The 20,164-nt window shown below is 39.5% G+C and overlaps 1 protein-coding gene across 21 annotated transcripts in view; it reads left to right on the top strand.

Annotated features, from left to right (window-relative positions):
- st3gal3a (ST3 beta-galactoside alpha-2,3-sialyltransferase 3a) overlaps nucleotides 1-20,164 on the top strand; it is an 847,148-nt gene that overhangs the window by 437,894 nt on the left and 389,090 nt on the right. For all 21 annotated transcript variants that reach the window (XM_069938965.1, XM_069938959.1, XM_069938973.1 and 18 more), the window contains one exon: nucleotides 1,488-1,580. In XM_069938965.1, coding sequence (XP_069795066.1) covers nucleotides 1,488-1,580 — 93 coding nt within the window. The remainder of the gene's footprint in view (nucleotides 1-1,487; nucleotides 1,581-20,164) is intronic.

Here is a 20,164-nt window from a genome sequence, read left to right as displayed (position 1 = left end):
TAGCGGAGAGTTGCAAAGAAGTAATGTCCAGCCAGCAATAAGCTAGAGTCTCAGACAGCTGTGCCCAAGCTTGCACAGCCTTACATCCCATAAGGTGAAACAAAGCAATATTATAAACAGTAATACATAATTTCTGAATGAGCTAAATACCTTGTGTGCTCACTTCTGGTTGGTGAAACTTGCGTCTATTATGATGACGTGATTTGAGAGGTTTGTTATGGTGAAGGTCAGATCATCTCTTATCTCAGGAGGACCTGAACCCACTTTAATTCATTTATTATCACAACAAATCAAAGGCAGATGCTGTATAGCTAGCCCTCTACTCTCCAAATGATCACCTAGACCACAGGAACACATACAGCAAGTTGTTAATTATTGACTAGAGGATCAAGGACTCTTTTCGTCTCTCTGCAACTGGATCCTTGACTTCCTCATTGGCACACTCCAATCATTGTGGGTTGATAATATCACTTCCTCCTTGCTGATAATCAAAACAAGATGTGCCCTTAGTCTCCTGTTCTATTCCCTGTACATGTATGACTCCGTGGGCACCAATGCAATCGATAAATTTACTGATGACACCACCACTGTTGAATAACTAGAAATGATGAGTTAATACAGGATGGAGATCAAAAGTCTAGTTGAGTGGCATTAGAACAATAATCTTGCTTTCAATGTCAGCAAAACCTTTGGGCTTATATTGTGATTTTAGGAAGGGGACATTGAGGAACCACACACCTGTCCATACCAATGGGATGGAGGTAAAAAAGGATAGTACATTCAAGTTCCTGGAAGTCCATGTTTCAAAAGACCTCTCCTGGAGCCTGCACATCGAACCAACAGTGAAGTGCACCTAAGCCTGTTGTTCCTCAGAAGTCAGGAGATTTGGCAACTTCCATAGATGTTGAAAGTTTATTGACCGGTTACATCATAGCCTGGTTTGGTAATCTGAGTGTCCAGGAATACAGAAAGCAAAACAGGCTTTGACCTTCCATCCAATGGCTAGTCTAAAGACCAGCATCTCCATGTTTAAGAACTTCCCCTTGATATCCTAATCATGCACTGTTCTGACATCACAAGATGATTGCAATATTCTAACATTTTTTCATGCTCAATTGTGCTGTGAATATTTATTATTTATTTTCTGTATCTCCTTTCAATTTAATTTAATGTCATTTTTTTATGAAGTACCTGTTCAGCTGCAGCAAGTAAGAATTTTAGTGCAATGCATTTGACAGCAAGCTGATTATTATATTTTCATATTATCACAAATGATTCAAATCCACATAAATCATTTGGAAAGCACGTGGATAAATATTTGAAAAAAAAATTAATGGAAATATGAAAAGAGAGTGAGCTAAATTAGATTACTTCTTTGCAGCATTTGCTAGTATGAACTCCTGAATTGCACTGTTTCAAAATTTTTGTGTGTGCCCTGTGCCATTGTATTACTAATCTTTGCTTTCATATCTGCTCTTTTCCTTCAGCTCAGCAGAATTGAGCTATAAAAATGGAAATATCACAGAAAATGGTTGCAGAAAAGGATTTGCCTCCGCACAGATGACAGCAATCTTTCCAAAGTAAGAAATCATTGATACTTATTTTCCATTGTTTGCTGCACTGTGAATTGGACTGTATGCAGCTTTTCTTATATTTCATCTTGAATTGAGTTGAGTTTCAAACCTTGTATCCTTCCAAACTAGGGCTAATTTCTACTTCTAATACAGCTATGCCAGCTCATTTTCTTGAAAAAATGTTCACCTGTATTTCTTTTTGATTTCTGTGTTCTACTCTCTATCTTGTTTTGCCATAACAAGGCCACCAGTGATTACTTTCTCCTGTCCTTCACACATTTATCCAAAATAACCTCAGATCACTCTCTTGTATCTCTTCCCTTGCCCTATTCATTTTGCAGTTTCATTTTATGTTGATCTCAGGAAGGAGTGGGTTGGATACCCAGATCCCAAATCCCATGGTGGTCCATTTTCAAACTGTTCATTTCCTAGCCAAGGTGCTTCTGCTGTTGATCTGCTACAGGTACACAATCCTTTATCTGGAACCCTTGGGAGCCAGTGTGTTCTAAATTTCAGATTTTTCTGGATTTCGGAAAGCCAAATTTAAGCCCACCCCAATTGTGCTGCCATATCCACCCCCACCCTCCTCCAGTCGCGCTGCCGGTCTCTCCCCCCACCCAACTTGCGCTGCCAGTCTCCTCCCCTCACCCGCCCGACTCTTGCTGCTGGTCTCCCCCCCCCTCGACCGCCTGACTCGCACTGCCGGTCTCTCTCCCCACTTGCTGGTTTTTGGAGCTTTCTGGATTTTAGATATCTGAATAAAGGATTGTGTACCTATAGTAATTAAATTTTCTCTTCTACATTTGATCACCTTGCATTCACATTGCTACCTTCTCCACCCTGGATTAGCTCTGAGCATTACTTTCTTGTGTTAAGAAGCTGTGATGATTATCAACTTCAATATTCCATTATCAAATCTGACTGTACCATGTCATGGCATCATGTTCTCTACCTGGAGCACCTTCGATGCCATAGCTGGTCTGTGATTAGTTGGGAATTATTTAAGGTGGTATGTGAGTGGAAATAAGGTTGTGAATCAATACTCGAGTAGGTCACACTTTTACCCCAGGAAATAGGTAATAATAATAGTGGGTTTATTGTCATGTACATTGTACAATGTATATATGCACTAAAATTCTTGCATGCTGCAGCCAAACAGGTACTATTTAAAAAAAAAATCATGCCACTTCAAAAGTAACTAAAAAAAAATCAACCACACTATACTTAATTGAATTAAAAAAGAGATTCTAATTGTCTACTGATGCCTCACACATTATTTTGTGAACTTCTATTAGGACTCCCCTCAGCCTCTGATGCTCCAGAGTTTGTCCAACTTCTTTCCATTAGCTCATGCCCGCTAATCATGGCAACACCCTGTATTCTTTCCAAAGTTTCCTCATCCTTTCAACACAGCTCCCTGCTTCCATGGGCAAGGCAAATCTGAATCCAAACTATCAATTGTTTTGCTCATTATGAAAATGGCACCTCATTGTCTAGTTGCTGTCGTCTCATGCCCTTCTGTTAGCTTACCATGCCATTGAACCCCATTCTTTTGGATGTTATCCTTAGTCAGGCTATAGGAGTCTTGGCGCTGAATATTAAATTAAAAATAAGTTATTTACAGCACGGTAGAAGCTAATTCCGGCCATTAAAATCTGTGCTGCCCCATCATACCCAATTAACATACATCGGTCACAGGTTCACAACTCATTCCAGATACATTCGTCCATAATTTAAAAGTTCATCTTGGTACTGAAGGAGTGGTCTCTGAACAATAGTGTTGTATTTCAACTGATAGGTTAAACCAAGGCTTGTCAGACTTCTTGCATGGATGTAAAAGAGCCTCTGGAGTTCAAAGAAGAGTTTGGAAGTTAACCATCTGTGATGGTCAGTTTTATCCTTTAGTCACTGACAATAAGATAAATAATCGAATTGGGGATCTGATTGCTCTGTGCAAATTGGGATTCATGTTTCACTCCCATGTAGTTGACGACTCATCAAAGACTCTCGTGTGGATGTTATGTAAACTGCTGAAAATGTAGCAATCTTTCTTGATGCTCTTGTTAAAAGTAATAGAAGCTGTTTTTCCCCCCCAAAAGTAGTCATTGGGCACTTCAGTGTGTTTCATTTAAAAATAATAATTTTTAAATGATCTTTTCATTCTTTTAGACTGTGGTGAGATGTCCAGATTCTTTTATTCCAGTTTATGGCTTAACAGTTTATTGCAGCATGGTTAACATAGCGGTTAGCGCAACCCTGTTGCAGAGCCAGCGATCGGGATCGGGGTTCAAATTCACCGCTGTCTGTAAGGTGCTTGTGTATTCTTTCTGTGTCTGTGTGGGTTTACTTCAGCAGCTCTGGTTTCCTTTCACCCTTTGAAACGTACTGGGGGTTAATTGGGTGTAATTGGGCTTGTGGGCCAAAAATGGCTTCTTACTGTGCTGCATTTCTAAATTTAAAAAAATCAAAAAAATTGGATGCACCAGGGGCACATTGGGAGGTAGGGAGGGTGGGATGGGAGGAGGGAGGGGGGGGGGGGGGAGAAAATGGCACTGTATATGTGTGAAAAGTAAAAAGTGTGTACCATGGTTAATGTGATTTATGGTGTGAAAAAAAAATGAAATGCTATATGGGTAGTTTGATAAAATACAGTTGGCAAGATTGAATTTGCAAAAGGATTTACATTTATAATCTTTGGCTATTACAATATTGAAGGTTGTGATCTATTTTGGAGAATGAAGATCATGCATGAAGGGTGATCAAGGTTGGTTTAAGAGCAATTGGGCAATCGAGTTCAACAGTTGAAGACCGAGGGGTTGAAAAAGGAGAGGCTCAGCAGATAGCAGTTGATTGGGCAATCTAGTTCAACGGTTGAAGACAAAGGGGGGGATTGGTCATCATTGGAGTGGGTTGAGTCAGAGTGGTAAGGCTTAGGCTTAACAGGTAAGAGGTGAGGAATAGTCTGAGTTGAAGTCTGAAAAGGCCACCCTATTCGAGGAACAAAAAGGCTTCAGCAGGTATATACCTGTATATTTTTTTCATCTAGTCATAGACGGTGGGAATGGCAGCCAAGGCAAGGGCATTTGCCTATTGCAAAATGTGGGTCATCAGGGAAGACAGCAGTATCCCTGAAGACTTCATCTGCGGGAAGTGCATCCAGCTGCAGCTCCTGAGGAGGAGTCACGTGATGGAGTAGTGGCCGGACGGTGAACTCCAGCCCTCTCCAGAAAAGTCGGGAAAAACAAGAGAAAATACAAAGGTACAGAAATACAAGTTAAAGAAAAGTGAGTATAAAGGTGGAAAGAAGATGGAGACAAAAGGAGAAAAATCAAAATCAACGGAAAGAAGAGAGGAAGAGAAGACAACGGAGGAAAAAGGTGAAGGCCTTACCTGTCCGAAGAGGCCCGCTGTGGAGAGAAGACCCCACTACCTCAGGTCGGTAGAAAGAGAACTACAACAATGGCTCACAGAGCCGAGTAAAAGTGCGCAACCGCGCATGCGCGACTCCTCGCGCATGCGCGATGCGCATACAAAAAAAAACACCGACGGGAGGGGGGACCAGCTGGGGAGTCGATCTCCACAGCCGGCAACGACAGCTGCAGAACACCTGCAGCAAGAAGAGACCACAGAAGACAACAGAAACAAGAAAGAAGAGGAGGAAAGGGCAGCAAAGAAACAACAGATGGTCAACCTAGAGGAAGAAGAAGAGGAAGAGGAAGAGTACAGGGAAATAGAAGAAGAAAAGATAGGCAAGGTAAAGGAGGTACTTGCTCTTGTTAGAGGATACATGGAGTCATTTAAAGAATGGCAAACACAGGAATTCAATGATTTAAGAAGAAGAATAAACAACACAGAAAAGAAAATAAATAAAATGGATATGACCTTAACAGAAATGGGGAAAAAAATGGACAAGATGGAAGAACGGGCAATAGCAGCAGAAATGGAGGTAGAAGACTTAAAAAAGAAATTGGAGGAATCTAATAAAAAAACTAAAGAGACACAAGAATTACTAGCCCAAAAAATAGATATAATGGAAAATTATAACAGAAGAAATAACATAAAGATAGTGGGCCTTAAGGAAGATGTAGAAGGCAAGAATATGAGGGAGTTTATAAAAGAATGGATCCCTAAGGCCCTAGGATGTCCAGAACTACAGCAAGAAATGGAAATAGAAAGGGCACATAGAGCATTGGCCCCTAAACCACAACCACAACAAAAACCAAGATCTATTGTAGTAAAATTCCTAAGATATACTACAAGAGAAAAGGTACTGGAGAAGACAATGGAAAAAGTAAGAGAGGGCAACAAACCACTGGAGTATAAAGGGCAAAAAATCTTCATTTATCCAGATATAAGCTTTGAACTCCTAAAGAAGAGAAAAGAGTTCAATGCAGCAAAAGCGATTTTATGGAAGAAAGGATATAAATTTACACTGAAGCATCCTGCGGTATTGAAAATATTTATTCCAGGACAACAAAACAGACTATTCTCGGATCCAGAAGAAGCACGAAAATTTGCAGAACAATTACAAAAATAGACTGAGGGATGAAGACGGGTAATGAGAGCAAAAATTATCACGATTGATATGTATGTGGGTAAAGACAAAAATAGACTGAGGGATGAAGACGGGTAAGGAGGGTAAAAATGACCACGATTGATATGTATGCGGGTAAAGAGGTATAAGAGTGAATAGAGACAATGGGCATATGTGAAAGTATCTGTAATTAGAGGAAAACATAGAAAGTATAGACAAGAATTAATAAGGGAAGGTAATGGAATAGAGAGAATAAGGAGGGAACTAAAAGAGTGACCTTTGTGACATATAAAAAATGAAATCTTTTCTGGGGGGGCTGGGTGGGGGGAAAAGAGCGGTCACTGCAAAATCAGTTGACGCTTGCGAGTGGATTCGCAAATCCAAATGGAGAGGGGAGATGTGGTTGTCCGACAAGGGATAAAGGGCAACTCAGGAGGGGAAGGGGAGATTGGGGATAAAGAAGATAGAAATAGGAGAATAAGGAAAATGTTGGATGTTGTAGGAATGTTGTCTGGTAAAGAGTTGAAAATAAGAAAACAGAAATGGAAAAGGAGGAAAGGTAATGATGGAAAAACGGAAAGAGAAGATAAACAAAATATAAAATGGCTACGCTGAACTATATGACTCTAAATATTAATGGAATACATAACCAAATTAAGAGGAAGAAACTACTAAATTTACTGAAAAAGGAAAAAATAGATATAGCATTTGTCCAAGAAACACATTTAACTGAATTGGAGCACAAGAAATTAAAGAGAGATTGGGTAGGACATGTAACAGCAGCATCGTATAATTCAAAAGCAAGAGGAGTGGCTATATTAATTAGCAAAAATGTGCCATTTAAAATAGAAGAGGAAATAATAGATCCAGCAGGGAGATATGTTATGATAAAATGTCAGATATATTCAGAGCTTTGGAATCTACTTAATATATATTCACCTAACGAAGAAGATATAAAGTTTATGCAAGATATCTTTTTGAAGGTAGCTAATACGCAAGGGAACATACTAATAGGAGGGGATTTCAATCTGAATTTGGATCCAAATATGGATAAAACGGGGAAAAAAATTAACAGGAAGAACAAAGTAACCAAATTTATAATTAAATCAATGCAAGAAATGAAACTTGTGGACATATGGAGGAAACAAAACCCAAAAGAAAAGGAATACTCATACTACTCGACTAGACATAAAACATACTCAAGGATAGACCTATTCCTGTTATCAGCCCACATACAAGGAAGAGTTAGGAAAACGGAATATAAAGCTAGACTATTATCGGACCACTCACCCCTGTTATTGGCAATAGAGCTAGAAGACATCCCTCCAAGAATGTATAGATGGAGATTAAACCCCATGCTACTTAAAAGACAGGATTTTAGAGAATTTATTGAAAAACAATTAAAAATGTACTTTGAAGTAAATACGGAATCAGTGGAAGATAAGTTTATACTATGGGACGCAATGAAAGCATTCATTAGAGGGCAAATAATAAGTTATGCAACCAAGATGAAGAAGGACTATAATCAGGAAACAGAGCAGTTGGAAAGGGAAATAATAAACATAGAAAAAAAATTAGCAATAAAGGAAGATACAACCAAAAGAAGAGAATTGGCGGATAAAAAAATAAAATATGAAACATTACAAACATATAAGGTGGAGAAGAATATAATGAAGACAAAACAGAAATATTATGAACTAGGGGAAAAAACACACAAAATCCTAGCATGGCAGCTTAAGACAGAGCAAACTAAGAAAATGGTATTGGCAACAAGGAAAAAAGACAAACAAATTACATATAATCCAAAAGAAATTAAGGAAAACTTCAGAGAATTCTATGAACAATTATACCGAACCGAAAACGAAGGGAAAGAAGGGAAAATTGATGAATTTTTGACTAAAATTGAACTACCAAAACTACAAATAGAGGAACAAAATAAATTAACAGAACCATTTGGAACAGTAGAAATACAAGAGATAATAAAAAATTTACCAAATAATAAGACACCAGGAGAGGATGGACTCCCAATAGAATTCTACAAAACATTTAAAGACCTAATAATACCGCCCCTCCTGGATGTAATCAACCAGATTGATGAGACACAAAACTTACCAGATTCATGTAAAACAGCAATAATTACAGTGATACTAAAACAAGGGAAAGATCCACTCTCACCAGCGTCATATAGACCAATATCTTTGCTAAACACAGATTATAAGATAATAGCTAAACTATTAGCGAACAGATTAGCAGAACAGGTACCGAAAATGGTAAATTTAGACCAAACTGGATTTATCAAAAAAAGACGCACAACAGACAATATTTGTAAATTTATTAACTTAATTCATGCAGTAGAAGGAAATAAAGCACCGGCAGTAGCAGTTGCTTTAGACGCAGAGAAGGCCTTCGACAGAGTAGAATGGAATTACTTGTTCAAAGTATTGCAAAAATTCAGTTTACCGGAGAAGTATATTAACTGGATTAAAGCATTATATAAGGGACCGTTAGCGAAAGTGACAGTAAATGGACATGTATCAAAGCAATTTAACTTAAGCAGGTCAACGCGGCAGGGATGCCCACTATCACCATTATTGTTTGCGCTAGCTATAGAACCACTAGCAGAATCGATAAGAAGAGATAATAATATAAAAGGAATAAAAGTAAAAGACAGGGAATATAAAATCAGTCTGTTTGCGGATGATGTGATAGTGTACTTAACAGAACCAGAACTAGCAATAAAAGAACGATATAAGAAATTGAAGGAATATGGAGAAGTGTCGGGATACAAGATAAACGTAAATAAAAGTGAAGCAATGCCTATGAATAACGCGGATTTCTCAAAATTTAAGGAGGAATCCCCATTCAGATGGCAAACGCAGGCAATAAGATACCTAGGTGTGCAAATAAACAAAAATCTAGGCCAATTATATAAACTCAATTACAATCCACTAATGAAAAAATTACAGGACGATTTAGAGCATTGGAAAGAGCTACCACTAACACTGATAGGAAGGATAAACTGTATTAAAATGAACATTTTTCCAAGGATACTATACTTATTTCAGGCATTGCCAATACAACTGACAGAAAAATTCTTCAAAGAGTTAAAGAAAATAATAAGGAGATTTTTATGGAGAGGGGGGAAACCGAGGATAGCACTAGATAAATTAACAGAATGGTATAAACAAGGAGGCTTACAATTGCCAAACTTCAAAAATTATTATAGAGCCGCACAATTAAGGTACCTATCAGATTTTTATCAAACAAGGGAAAAACCAGACTGGACGAGACTAGAATTAGATAAAATAGGGGAAAAGATACCTGAACACATATTATATAAATGGGACGAAAAATTGGTACAACATAGAACTTCTCCAGTATTACACCATCTCCTCAATATATGGAAGAAGATTCATGTAGAAAGAAATAAAATAAATTACCAAATACCAAAACTAATATTGACGCAAAATAAGCTACTCCCTTTTACAATAGACAACCTTGCCTTTAGAAAATGGGAAAAAAAAGGGATTAAAAGAATAGAAAATTGTTTTTCAGGAAGTAGATTCTTATCCTTTGAACAAATGAGAGATAAGTACAATATAACGGGAGATACAGCGCTGGCATATTACCAACTGAGATCCTACTTGAAAGATAAATTAGGAAGCAACTTGAGTTTACCAGAGGGAAGTAACCTTGAATATGTGATTACAGATACAATGTTAATCAAAAGATTTATAAAAAATATGTATATTAAACTGCAAGAAAAGGAAAATGAGGAAACAAATGGTAAAACTAAACAAAAATGGGAACAAGATTTAAATATAAAGATAAAAAAGGAAACATGGGAGAAGCTATGCTCTGGAACGATGAGAAATACAATAAATACGAGGCTGCGTATGATACAATATAATTGGTTACACAGACTATACATTACACCGCAAAAGTTAAATAAATGGGACCCAACAGTATCTGATAGATGTTTTCGATGTAAAAAAGAAAGGGGAACAACAATTCATGCAATCTGGACATGTGAGAGAGTAGAAAAATTTTGGGATGATCTCAATCAGATATTAAATAAAATAACAGAAAACAATATACCAAAGAATCCAGAGATCTTTCTCCTAAGTAACATAAAAAATAAAGAATTTGGAATTGACTTGGAAGATGCACAAAAAAGATTTGTCAAGATAGCCCTAGCTGTAGCAAAAAAATGTATTATGTCAACCTGGAAATTGGAAGATAATTTGAAAATACAACAATGGTATATAGAAATGAATAAATGTATTCCATTAGAAAAAATAACATATAGTTTAAGAAATAATATTGAAATATTCGAACAAGTATGGGAGCCTTACATTAAATACAATAGCGAAAACCTACCGGGAACAAACATTACCTAAGTTGATGGAAGGAGAAGAGAAGAAAAGAATGGACTCAGTAGAATTTCTGGTGTATTTTTGTTGAATGACAACATTGTCTAACTGAATTAATGCAACCTAGATTGTATAACTAAAATGGATGAGAGGGGGGGGGGATGGGGGGGTGGCTTGGGAGGAGGGAGGGGGGAGGGAGAAAAAGTCACTGTAAATGTGTGGAAAAGAAAAAGTGTATATCATGGCTATTGTGATTTATGGTGTGAAAAATAAAAAATTTAAAAAAAAAAAAAAAAAAAAAAAAAAAAAAAAAAAATAAAAAACAGCTGCAGCTCCTGACAAGTCAAATTAAGGAATTAGAGGCATTGTGGACAGCGAAGAAGGTTTTCAAAGCTGGACCAACTGGAAAAATGGGGCGAAGAATGGAGATGGAATTTAATGCAGACAAGTGTGAGTTGCATTATGGAAGGACAAACCAAGAAAAGACATGCACGGTAAGTGGTAGGCACTGAGGAGTATGGTAGAATAGAGAGATCTGAGAATACAGATAATTAATTCCCTGAGAGTGGCGTCACAGGTGGAAAAGGTTGCAAAGAGAGCTTTTGACATATTGACCGTCATAAATCAATGTATTGAGTACAGGAGTTGGGATGATATGTTAAAGTTGTATAAGACATTGATGAAGCCAATTGTGGAGCATTGTGTGTAGGTTTGGTTACCTAACTACAGGAAAGATCTCAATGAGCGTCTAGAGAAGATTTAGTAGGATGTTGCCAGACTTCAAGAAATGAGTTACAGGGAAAGGTTAAACAGGTTAGAACTTTATTCCCTGGAGTGTCGAAGAATGAGGGGAGATGTGAAAGAGGTATTCAAAATTGAGGGTAGGTGAGATACAAATCAGAGGACATGGGTTAAGAGTGAAGGGGTAAAGGTTTAGGGGGAACATAAGGGGGATTTTCTTCACGAAGAGAGTGGTGGGAGTGTGGGATGAGCTTCCTGCTGAAGTGGTGAATTTGGGCTCAATTTTTAACATTTAAGAGGAATTTGGACAGATACATGGATGAGAGAGGTATGGAGGGCTGTGGACTGGGTGCAGGTCAATGGGACTAGGCAAAAAAAATGTTTGACATAGACTAGAAGGGCCAAAGAGGCCTGTTTCTGTCCGTAATCTTCTGTGGTTCAAAGAGAATTGAGGAGTGTGAGGGGTGGGTGTGGAGGGAAGTTCCAAAAATGTAAGTGATTGGAGAAGAGCTGGAAAAGATCTGCCAAAAAGATATTGAGTATAATCTTGGGTGAGGATCCCATTGCAATGCCTACTTGTGTAGATTTGGGGCATGTGCGTGCAGTGGAAGGTGGTAAAGTTTGAAGAGGGAGCAGATGGTGGTTATCCATGGATGCAGTTTGTTCGGGGCAGGATAGCTTTGAAAGTTATTGCAATGGAATTTCTTGGAGTAATTTGTTGGGGTAGGGGTGGTAAGAGGGATTTTGGAGATAATTGGTTGGGTTGGTTTATATGTGGAAATAATAGGGTTGGGCTGATACCTAAAGTCGTGATCATTGAGGTGAGGACAATTCTAGAAATTTAAGGACGTCACCTACCTTGAAGTTGTGCAACTTTTACTCCTTGACAATGAAATACAAATAAAACTCTCCCTTTAAGAACTGCCTCAGTATCATGTGGGTTTCTTGTACAGGTACTTCCTGACATGCGTCTGTGTTCCGTTCTGGATGACCTGTTGTATCTCAGAATGGACGTATATCAGAATTACCAGATACTGAAGAGTAAAATCATTGATTTCTTTCTGTTCTCTATCTCCGAATCCTACTCATTCTCTCTGATGCCGTGGACCCTGAGCACCCCGCGGACTACTGGCCTCTTAAGTTCTGTCTGACTGTCAGAATATTGAGCAACAAAATAAGAAAAAAAGGGACACAAGGAGTTAAAATGCAGTAAAATATCTCAGCATGGCAGCCATCAAGACCAGCTCCAGTCGGGGAGCACCTGGCCATATTCTTGCTGTAATAATGAAAGGAGGACCCAGATCTAATGTCAATGTATTCATAAAAATACTTGAAAATTTTTATAGACTTTATTTTTTAAAAAAGTACTATTTACACAGCACTGGAACTGTTGTGCCACAGTGGAATGTTTTAGACACATTAGAAAGTCGTGTAAAAACTCAATGCTAGAAAATCTCAGAAGGTCAAACAATGTACTATGTAGTAGAAATATAAAGATACCCAACATTTCGCTCAAGGTTTGAGTAAAATGTCTGGAAGTGCCTGAATAAAATAATGTGGAAGAGGATGGGGGGAGTAGCACAGGCCCACTGGCAAGAGGATAAATGAGGGGGGGCATTACATTAAACGGGGGAGGAAAGATAACTGTGAATGGAGAGGGAAGGGGATGAAGAACTCGAAGCAAACATGCAAAACCATCCACAAAGAAGCAAAGATATGAATGCAGAGTTAGGTAGTTGAAGACATTTTAACGTCTGACAGGATTTTTCCATAAATAAGAGGGAGTCTATCCCATGGTGTAAAGGCGTATTCCTCCAAATCCGTAAGCTCATAATGATAGTAATGTTGGTGGCAGAGAGGTGAAGCAGAAATTAGCATTTATCCACTTCATTGCAGCTACTAACAGTTGCATTCATTTCACATCCTTTAATATAAAATCTGCCAAGGAACAAATCTTTCCAATGAACATTGTAAGTATATAAAAAGAGAAAGGTGAATATGCCAGAACTTGAAATTTGTCACAGATTATGCAAAGGACAGCACCATTTGGACTACATTTCGGGGAAAGATGGAAGAAGGTTGGTATAATAGAATATTGAAATAACAAAAGCAAATCCTACCTTTTCAGCTTTTGGTAATGTGACAGAGTATATAGAGGTGTTTGGGAGATAAATTGGGAAAGGTTTGTTAGAGCTGGTCACACATAAACACTTTAAAACACAGAATTTTTGCAAGAGTGCTCAGACTCATGATGGACTGTTTGAAAAGGCAACAAATGTAAGACGGCCTGGTCAAAGGAGAGGACTGGCTGTTCAGCGTTTCCCTTGGAATAGATGAAACAGAAAGGAACTCTGTGGTGACCTGAATGAAAGAGGTTATCATCTGGAGAACCCTGAAGGGGGCAAGTTTCGTCAGCAAGACACTGGAGTGGCTGATTAAAAAGGAATCAGTTGTGGATGTCCTGGAACAAGAAAAACTCTCTATGAAAACCAACAAGAACCCTTCTGAGTGGTAACCATTTACCTGTTAAGCACCAAAGCCTGGTGAACTTTATTAATGTTAACTTCTGTGTACAGTATAAACATTTCCTGCAACTAGTGAGATTGGACTGTTAACCAAAGAACTTTGCTGAACTCACACATTACACACACGTGTGCTTAGAATTAGAAGGGGGTTATGTAGGTTAAGTGAGTCAATAGAGATAAGTTAAAATTTGATTCTATTTTCATGTTCAAAGATGATCAAAAGCAACTTTTGTTTAAGTAACCCTTTGTCATGGTGCATGTCTATTGCTACTGGGTTTTGGGGTCCTCTGGACTCGTAACAGTAAGTTAAAGAAGTAACAAGCAGACAGTATTCCAGACAGAAGTAGTAAGGGTTGTTGGGGGCTCAGAATGTCAGCTCAAGTTCATATCATTGATAGAAGTAAAAAAAAAGCCTATTCAATCATCTGACAGTGATTAGAAAGGAAAGAATTCAGTGGAGCAGTTTTTGGAGGGATTGAAGCTTTGCCAGCATCTTATTGGAAGAAATATCGGTTGAGATAATAAATAAGAAGCATGATAAATGTTAAGCAATGAATGGAGTGATGAAAGCGATAATATAGGGGTTGGTAAGATTAGTGTGTACATTAATCTTGTAGAGGATATTTCTGAAGATTGTAATATGTATGCATGTAAAAATCAGAAGGAATCAACAATTTTTGTGGGGAACTCAGGAGATAATTATGCTGATGTGGGAAGACAGACTCTCAGTCAATGATTAAGAATGAAGCCAGGAAAGAGCAAACCCACTTAAAAAAAGATTTATGTATTTAATACACATTCAAGAATGCAGGCAGATAAAGTGGGATAAGGAGAGATGGTTCTGACAGCAAAGAGATGTAAAATGTTAACTTTCACGTGTTGTTTCTATGCTATGGCAGAGTAGAAAGTGATAGAACAATTGAAATGTTGAACTCAGAGAATGATAAACATTTGTGATTCTACAAATGTGATCGTAGAATACTGCACGGGGAAGAAACAGTTTATGTTCTCAGCTAACTTGAGGGTCAGGCAGGATTTTGTGGGAATAAAGTTTGGAGTACAAAGACTGCTTCATGAGCAAAAATGGTTTTGTGATGGTAGGAAGGGAGAAATGATAGAAATTAGAGAATGATGCAAGCTTGGGGCTGGATCAGAGTGCTCCTGAGTAGTTGAATTTTGTTGACCTTGATGAAGGTGTAAGGAGGTGACTGATTAAAGTTCTCCAGACTTGTTCGCTCTTTGGAAATCAAAAATGAGTTCTGGTTTTGTGGCGGTATTGTATTGGGAATTTTATCACCTCACAAGAATGTGATGATCTTGAGATATGGGAAAGAAAAAAAGTACAATTCTTAACCTTATCAAGTAAAAGAAATAAACTGTAAAGAAGAATATGACAAATGATAGGTCAAGAAAATGGATAATTTTTACCATGACAAGATGAGAGAATCTCAAAATAAATACAACACAGAAGGAAGTAAAAACACACAATGCTGGAGAAACTGCAGGTCAAACAATGCCCTTTATATAGCAAAGGTAAAAATACATAACCGGCGTTTCAGGCTTGAGCCTTTCATCGAGGTATGGAAAAGTGTCGCAGGCATCTGAGCAAAAGTGTAAGAGGGGAGGTGTGGTCACAAAGGCAGGAGGTGATTGGTGGAGAAGGGAGGGTGGGGACAGCAGCAATCAAGTGGAGGAAGGGTGGCTAAGTGAAGGGAGGGAGGAGAACTGGAAAAGGGAAGGGAAGGAGGGAGGGGGATTAGGAGAGCAGATTAGCAGAAACTGGAAAAGTCTATTGTAATGCCATCTGGTTGGAATACTTCACTTGTGTATCTGCAGGACTGATTTACTGCATTCAGTGCTCCCTTTCTGGCCTTCTCTACATCGGAGAGACTGGGCACAGATTGGGAGATCTGTTCGCTGATCACCTTTGCTCTGTCTACAACAGTGAGAGAGACCTCATTTCTGTGTCACACTCTCATACACACATATCTGTCTATGGCCTTGGGTACTATCCCAGCAAGACCCCTCACAAATTGGAAGAACAACATTTGATTTTCTATCTGGGCACTCTCCAACCAGATGGCATTACAACAACTTTTCTGGTTTATGCTAATCTGCGCTCCTCTTCCCCCTCCCTCCTTCCTTTCCCCCTTCCAGTTCTCCTCCCTCCCTTCACCAAGCCATCCCTGCTCCCTTTGATTGCTGCAGTCCTCTCTCTCCCTTCTCCACCTATTACCTCCTGCGTTTGTGATCACACTACTCCTGCCCCCCCCCCCTCTCTTTACTCTTTTCTTGAACGCCTGCTGACATTTTCCCATACCTTGATGAAGGGCTCATGCCTGAACTGTCAGTTATGTATTTTTTACCTTTGTTATATAAAGGGCACTGTTTGACCTGCTGAGTTTCTCCAGCATTGTGTGCTTTTACAGCACAGATGGAATTATTTAGAGCACCTCGGCTGTGTGAATAATCCTAACATTTCCATGAAAAAAAAATTGGAAACATTCAGCAAGTCAGGCTGTATCAATGAAAAGAGAAAAAGTTCCCCATTACCTTCCATCCCACCAGCATCTGCATTCAATAGATCCTACTTCATCCTTTCAGCTCCGGCAGGAGCTCATTCCCTTTCTGCCCTTTTTTAGCATTTCAAAAGAAGTACTGTCTTTGACGGCATATAGGGCCCCCTTTATTTCCAAAAAAATCACCCCAAAAGCCCCTGCGTATCTTATATACGAAGGTGACATTTTGGAGAGCATGATGTTGCTGCCTGACTATGGTATCAGTGAGGGATGGATCACCCAATATTGCCACCAGGGCCTGGTATCAGGGAGGGAGGGATTCCCCCTAGGGCCTGGGGTGCCACTTGAAGGCCCCTCCTGAGCACTGCCATTGCTCCTAACTCTATCCTAACCCACCCCACCTGAGCGCTGCCACCACTAACCCTAACCCATCCTGAGCGCTGCCACCCCTAACCCTAACCCAGCCTGAGTGCTGCCACCCCTAACCCTAGCACCCGGAGTGCCGCCCCTGCTGCCACTATTCCATATATAGAAGGTACACTTACCTGTTTGTCCTAGTGTTTGCCCTTGTGAGATCTGGTCTACCTGTAAATAGACTAAAACATGGACCTGCTTACCCATAAATACACTAATAATAGTGCTCTAAACAGAAATGTGATTCTTAATATTCCTTGCTGAAATCGGAGGGGGTTCTTGGTAACTCGTTCGTCTGCTCTTCTATCTCTTGTGACCACTCCCTATTTTAGTTCATTTTTTTTGTCGCATGTACCAATGAGAGTTTGTTTTGCGAGCGAGTCAACCCATCTATAGAACAGCAATAAAAACATGGTGCAGAGTGCAGAGCTGCAGAGAGAGATCAGTTAGAACAAAACAAAGGGAACATTATTTTACTTGTGCATGGTTTGTTCAGGAGTTTGATAATGGTGGGAAACTGTCCTTGAATCTGGTGTGAGTGCGACCTTAGACATGAACCCTTTTCCCAATTAGCAGAGGCTGAAAAGAATGAGGGATGGAATGAGTCCTTTAATAGATTGACTGCTTTTCTGAGGAGTGGGAAGTTTAATGGAGGAAAGAGGGTGTTTGTCTGATAGTCTGAATAGGTAGGATATGACACTTTACCATGCAACATGCTCTTTTAGTCATCCCACCATCCAGGGATCCAAACAGTCTTTCCAGATGAAGCAGTGATTCACTTTTCTTCCATTCTAGTATACTGAATTTGATGTTTATAATGTTGTCTCCTCCAGAGTCATGGCATCATGCAAAAAGGAACAGGCCTTTGGCACAATTCATCAATGTTGGCCAAATTGGCATTCTGGGCTCATCGCATTTGCCTTAATTTGGTCCACATTGTTATAAATTATAATATTCTTAAATATATGTTAAAAAAAAAAATCCTACCACTGATGTCTCCCCTAAACTTTTCTCCACTCACGGTAAATGACTGTCCTCTCGTATTGGTCAATGCAGCACTGAGAAAAACATGGAGGCTTTCATAATCGTAAGCACATCAATTAAGTTGTCTCTCATCTTCCATCGCTCAAAGAGAAATGCCTTAGCATTTATGGGTTGTGATCTCCAACCCATGCAACATCGTGGTCAATCTCTTCTGCACCCTTGCCCTCTCCAAAGCTTGAAGTGTTCAGAACTGAACACAATACTCCCAAGTGTGGTCAAACCAGAGTTTTTAAAAAAAAACTTCAGTATTATCTTGCAGATCTTGAACTCAATCCCCCTGAAGGCTGAATGCCACCACACAATATACATAGAATAGTACAGGACCTTCAGCCCACAATGTTGTGTTGACCTTTAGACCCTGCCTCCAACATATCCCTCCTCTAAATTCATCCATATGCTTGTCTAGTTAGTGTATCTTGAATTTCACCAATGTACCTGCCTCTAGGTAGTGCATTCCACGCACCAAATACTCTCTAGGTAAAAAACCTTCCTCTAATATCTCCCTTGAATTTCCTACCCATTACCTTAAAGCCATGCCCTCTTGTATTGAGCATTGGTGCCCTGGGAAGGCTTAGGTTGTCCACTTGATCTATTCCTCTTAATATTTTGTATATCTCTATTATGTCTCCTCTTAGCCTCCTTCTCTCCAAAGAGTTAAGTTCTAGCTCTCTTAATCTCTGCTCATAATGCATACTCTCTAAACCAGGGGGCATTCTGGGAAATCTTCTCTGCACTCTTTCCAACACTTCCACATCTTTCATATACTGAGGTGACCAGGACTGGACATAGTACAGCAAGTTTGGTCAAACCAGAGTTTTGTAGAGCTGCAGGTTGGTCCAGGTTGGTATGTTGCCTCCCTGGTGCCAGGGTCAGGGATATCTCTGATCGAGTACATAGTTTTCTGCAAGGGGAAGGAGAACAGCCAGAATTCGTGGTCCAAGTGGGGACCAATAACTTAGCTAGAAATGGGGATGAGGTCCTGAAACAGGATTATGTAGAATTAGGTAGGAAGTTAAAAAACAAGACCTCCAAGGTAGTAATCTCTGGATTGCTGCCGGTGCCACGCGCTAGTGAGGGTAGAAATAGGAGGATGTGGAGGATGAATGCATGGCTAAAGAGATGGTGCAGGGGGCAAGGGATAAGATTTCTGGATCATTGGGATCTCTTCTGGGGAAGGTTGGACCTGTACAAAAACCAATGTGCTGGCAAGCAGATTTGCTAGAGCTGTGGGGGAAGATTTAAACTAGTTTGGCAGGGGAGTGGGGAACCGAGTGTGAGAGCAGAGTCAAGGGAGCATGACCACCTAGATAAGAATAAAAATGATAGCAAAGTTGGATGGAGATTAGGGTAGAAGGTAGAAAAGAGAATGTATGTGAGGGTCATTCTCTGAAATGCATATATTTTAATGCAAGAAGCATAGTGAACAAGGTAGACGAGCTTAGAGCATGGACAGATACTTGGGGTCACGATATTGTGGCAATTAGTGAGACCTGGCTACAAGAGGGGCAGGACTGGCAACTTAACGTTCCAGGATACATTTGTTTTAGATATGATAGATCAGGGGGTAAAAAAGGGGGAGGAGTTGCTCTCCTTGTTAAGGAGGACATTACTGCCGTGAGGTGGCAAGATGGTCTGGAGGGAACGTCCAGTGAGGCTGTTTGGGTGGAATTGAGGGGTGAAGGAGACATGAGGGTGCAAATAAGGGTGTATTACTGACCATCAAATGGGTCAATAAAACTAGAGGAACAAATGTGTAGAGAGATAACGTATATGTGTGAGAATCATAGGGTAGTGATCATGGGAGATTTTAACTTCCCTCACATTGATTGGGATACCCATACAGTTAGAGGGCTGGATGGGCTAGAGTTCGTTAAATGTGTTCAAGATTGTTTTCTGAATCAATTAGTAGAAGAACTGACTCGGGACAGTGTAATACTGGATCTCCTGTTAGGGAACGAGCTAGGTCAGGTATCAGACATTAATGTTGGAGATCCAATTGGGTCTAGTGATCATAATTCTGTTAGTTTTCAGGTAGTTTTAGGGAGGAGCAAGGAGGGGCCTAAAGTTGAGGTTCTGGATTGGAGAAGAGCAAATTTCAAAGGAATAAGAAGGGATTTGGGGAGTATTGAGTGGGACAGGATATTTTCAGGTGCGGGTGTAAATGAGAAATGGAGGATATCCAAAAAAGAAATTTTGAGGGTACAGAGTAGTTATGTCCCAGTGAGGATCAAAGGAAAGGCTGGAAGTCATAGGGAGGCTTGGTTTTCGAGGAATATTGGAAATTTGGTTAGGAGAAAAAGGGAGGTGTACAAGAGGTATAAAGAATAGAGAGCTGACAATTTAAAGGAGGACTACAAGGAGTGTAGAAGGAATCTTAAGAAAGAAATTAGAAAGGCCAAAAAAAGGCACGAAGAGGCTTTGGCAGACAGAGTAAAAATAA

The sequence above is a fragment of the Narcine bancroftii genome, chromosome 5 (assembly GCF_036971445.1).
Source record: "Narcine bancroftii isolate sNarBan1 chromosome 5, sNarBan1.hap1, whole genome shotgun sequence".
Taxonomy (NCBI): Eukaryota; Metazoa; Chordata; class Chondrichthyes; order Torpediniformes; family Narcinidae; genus Narcine; species Narcine bancroftii.
The sequence above is the reverse complement of the archived record's forward strand: the minus strand, read 5'-3'. Positions and strand labels throughout refer to the sequence as shown.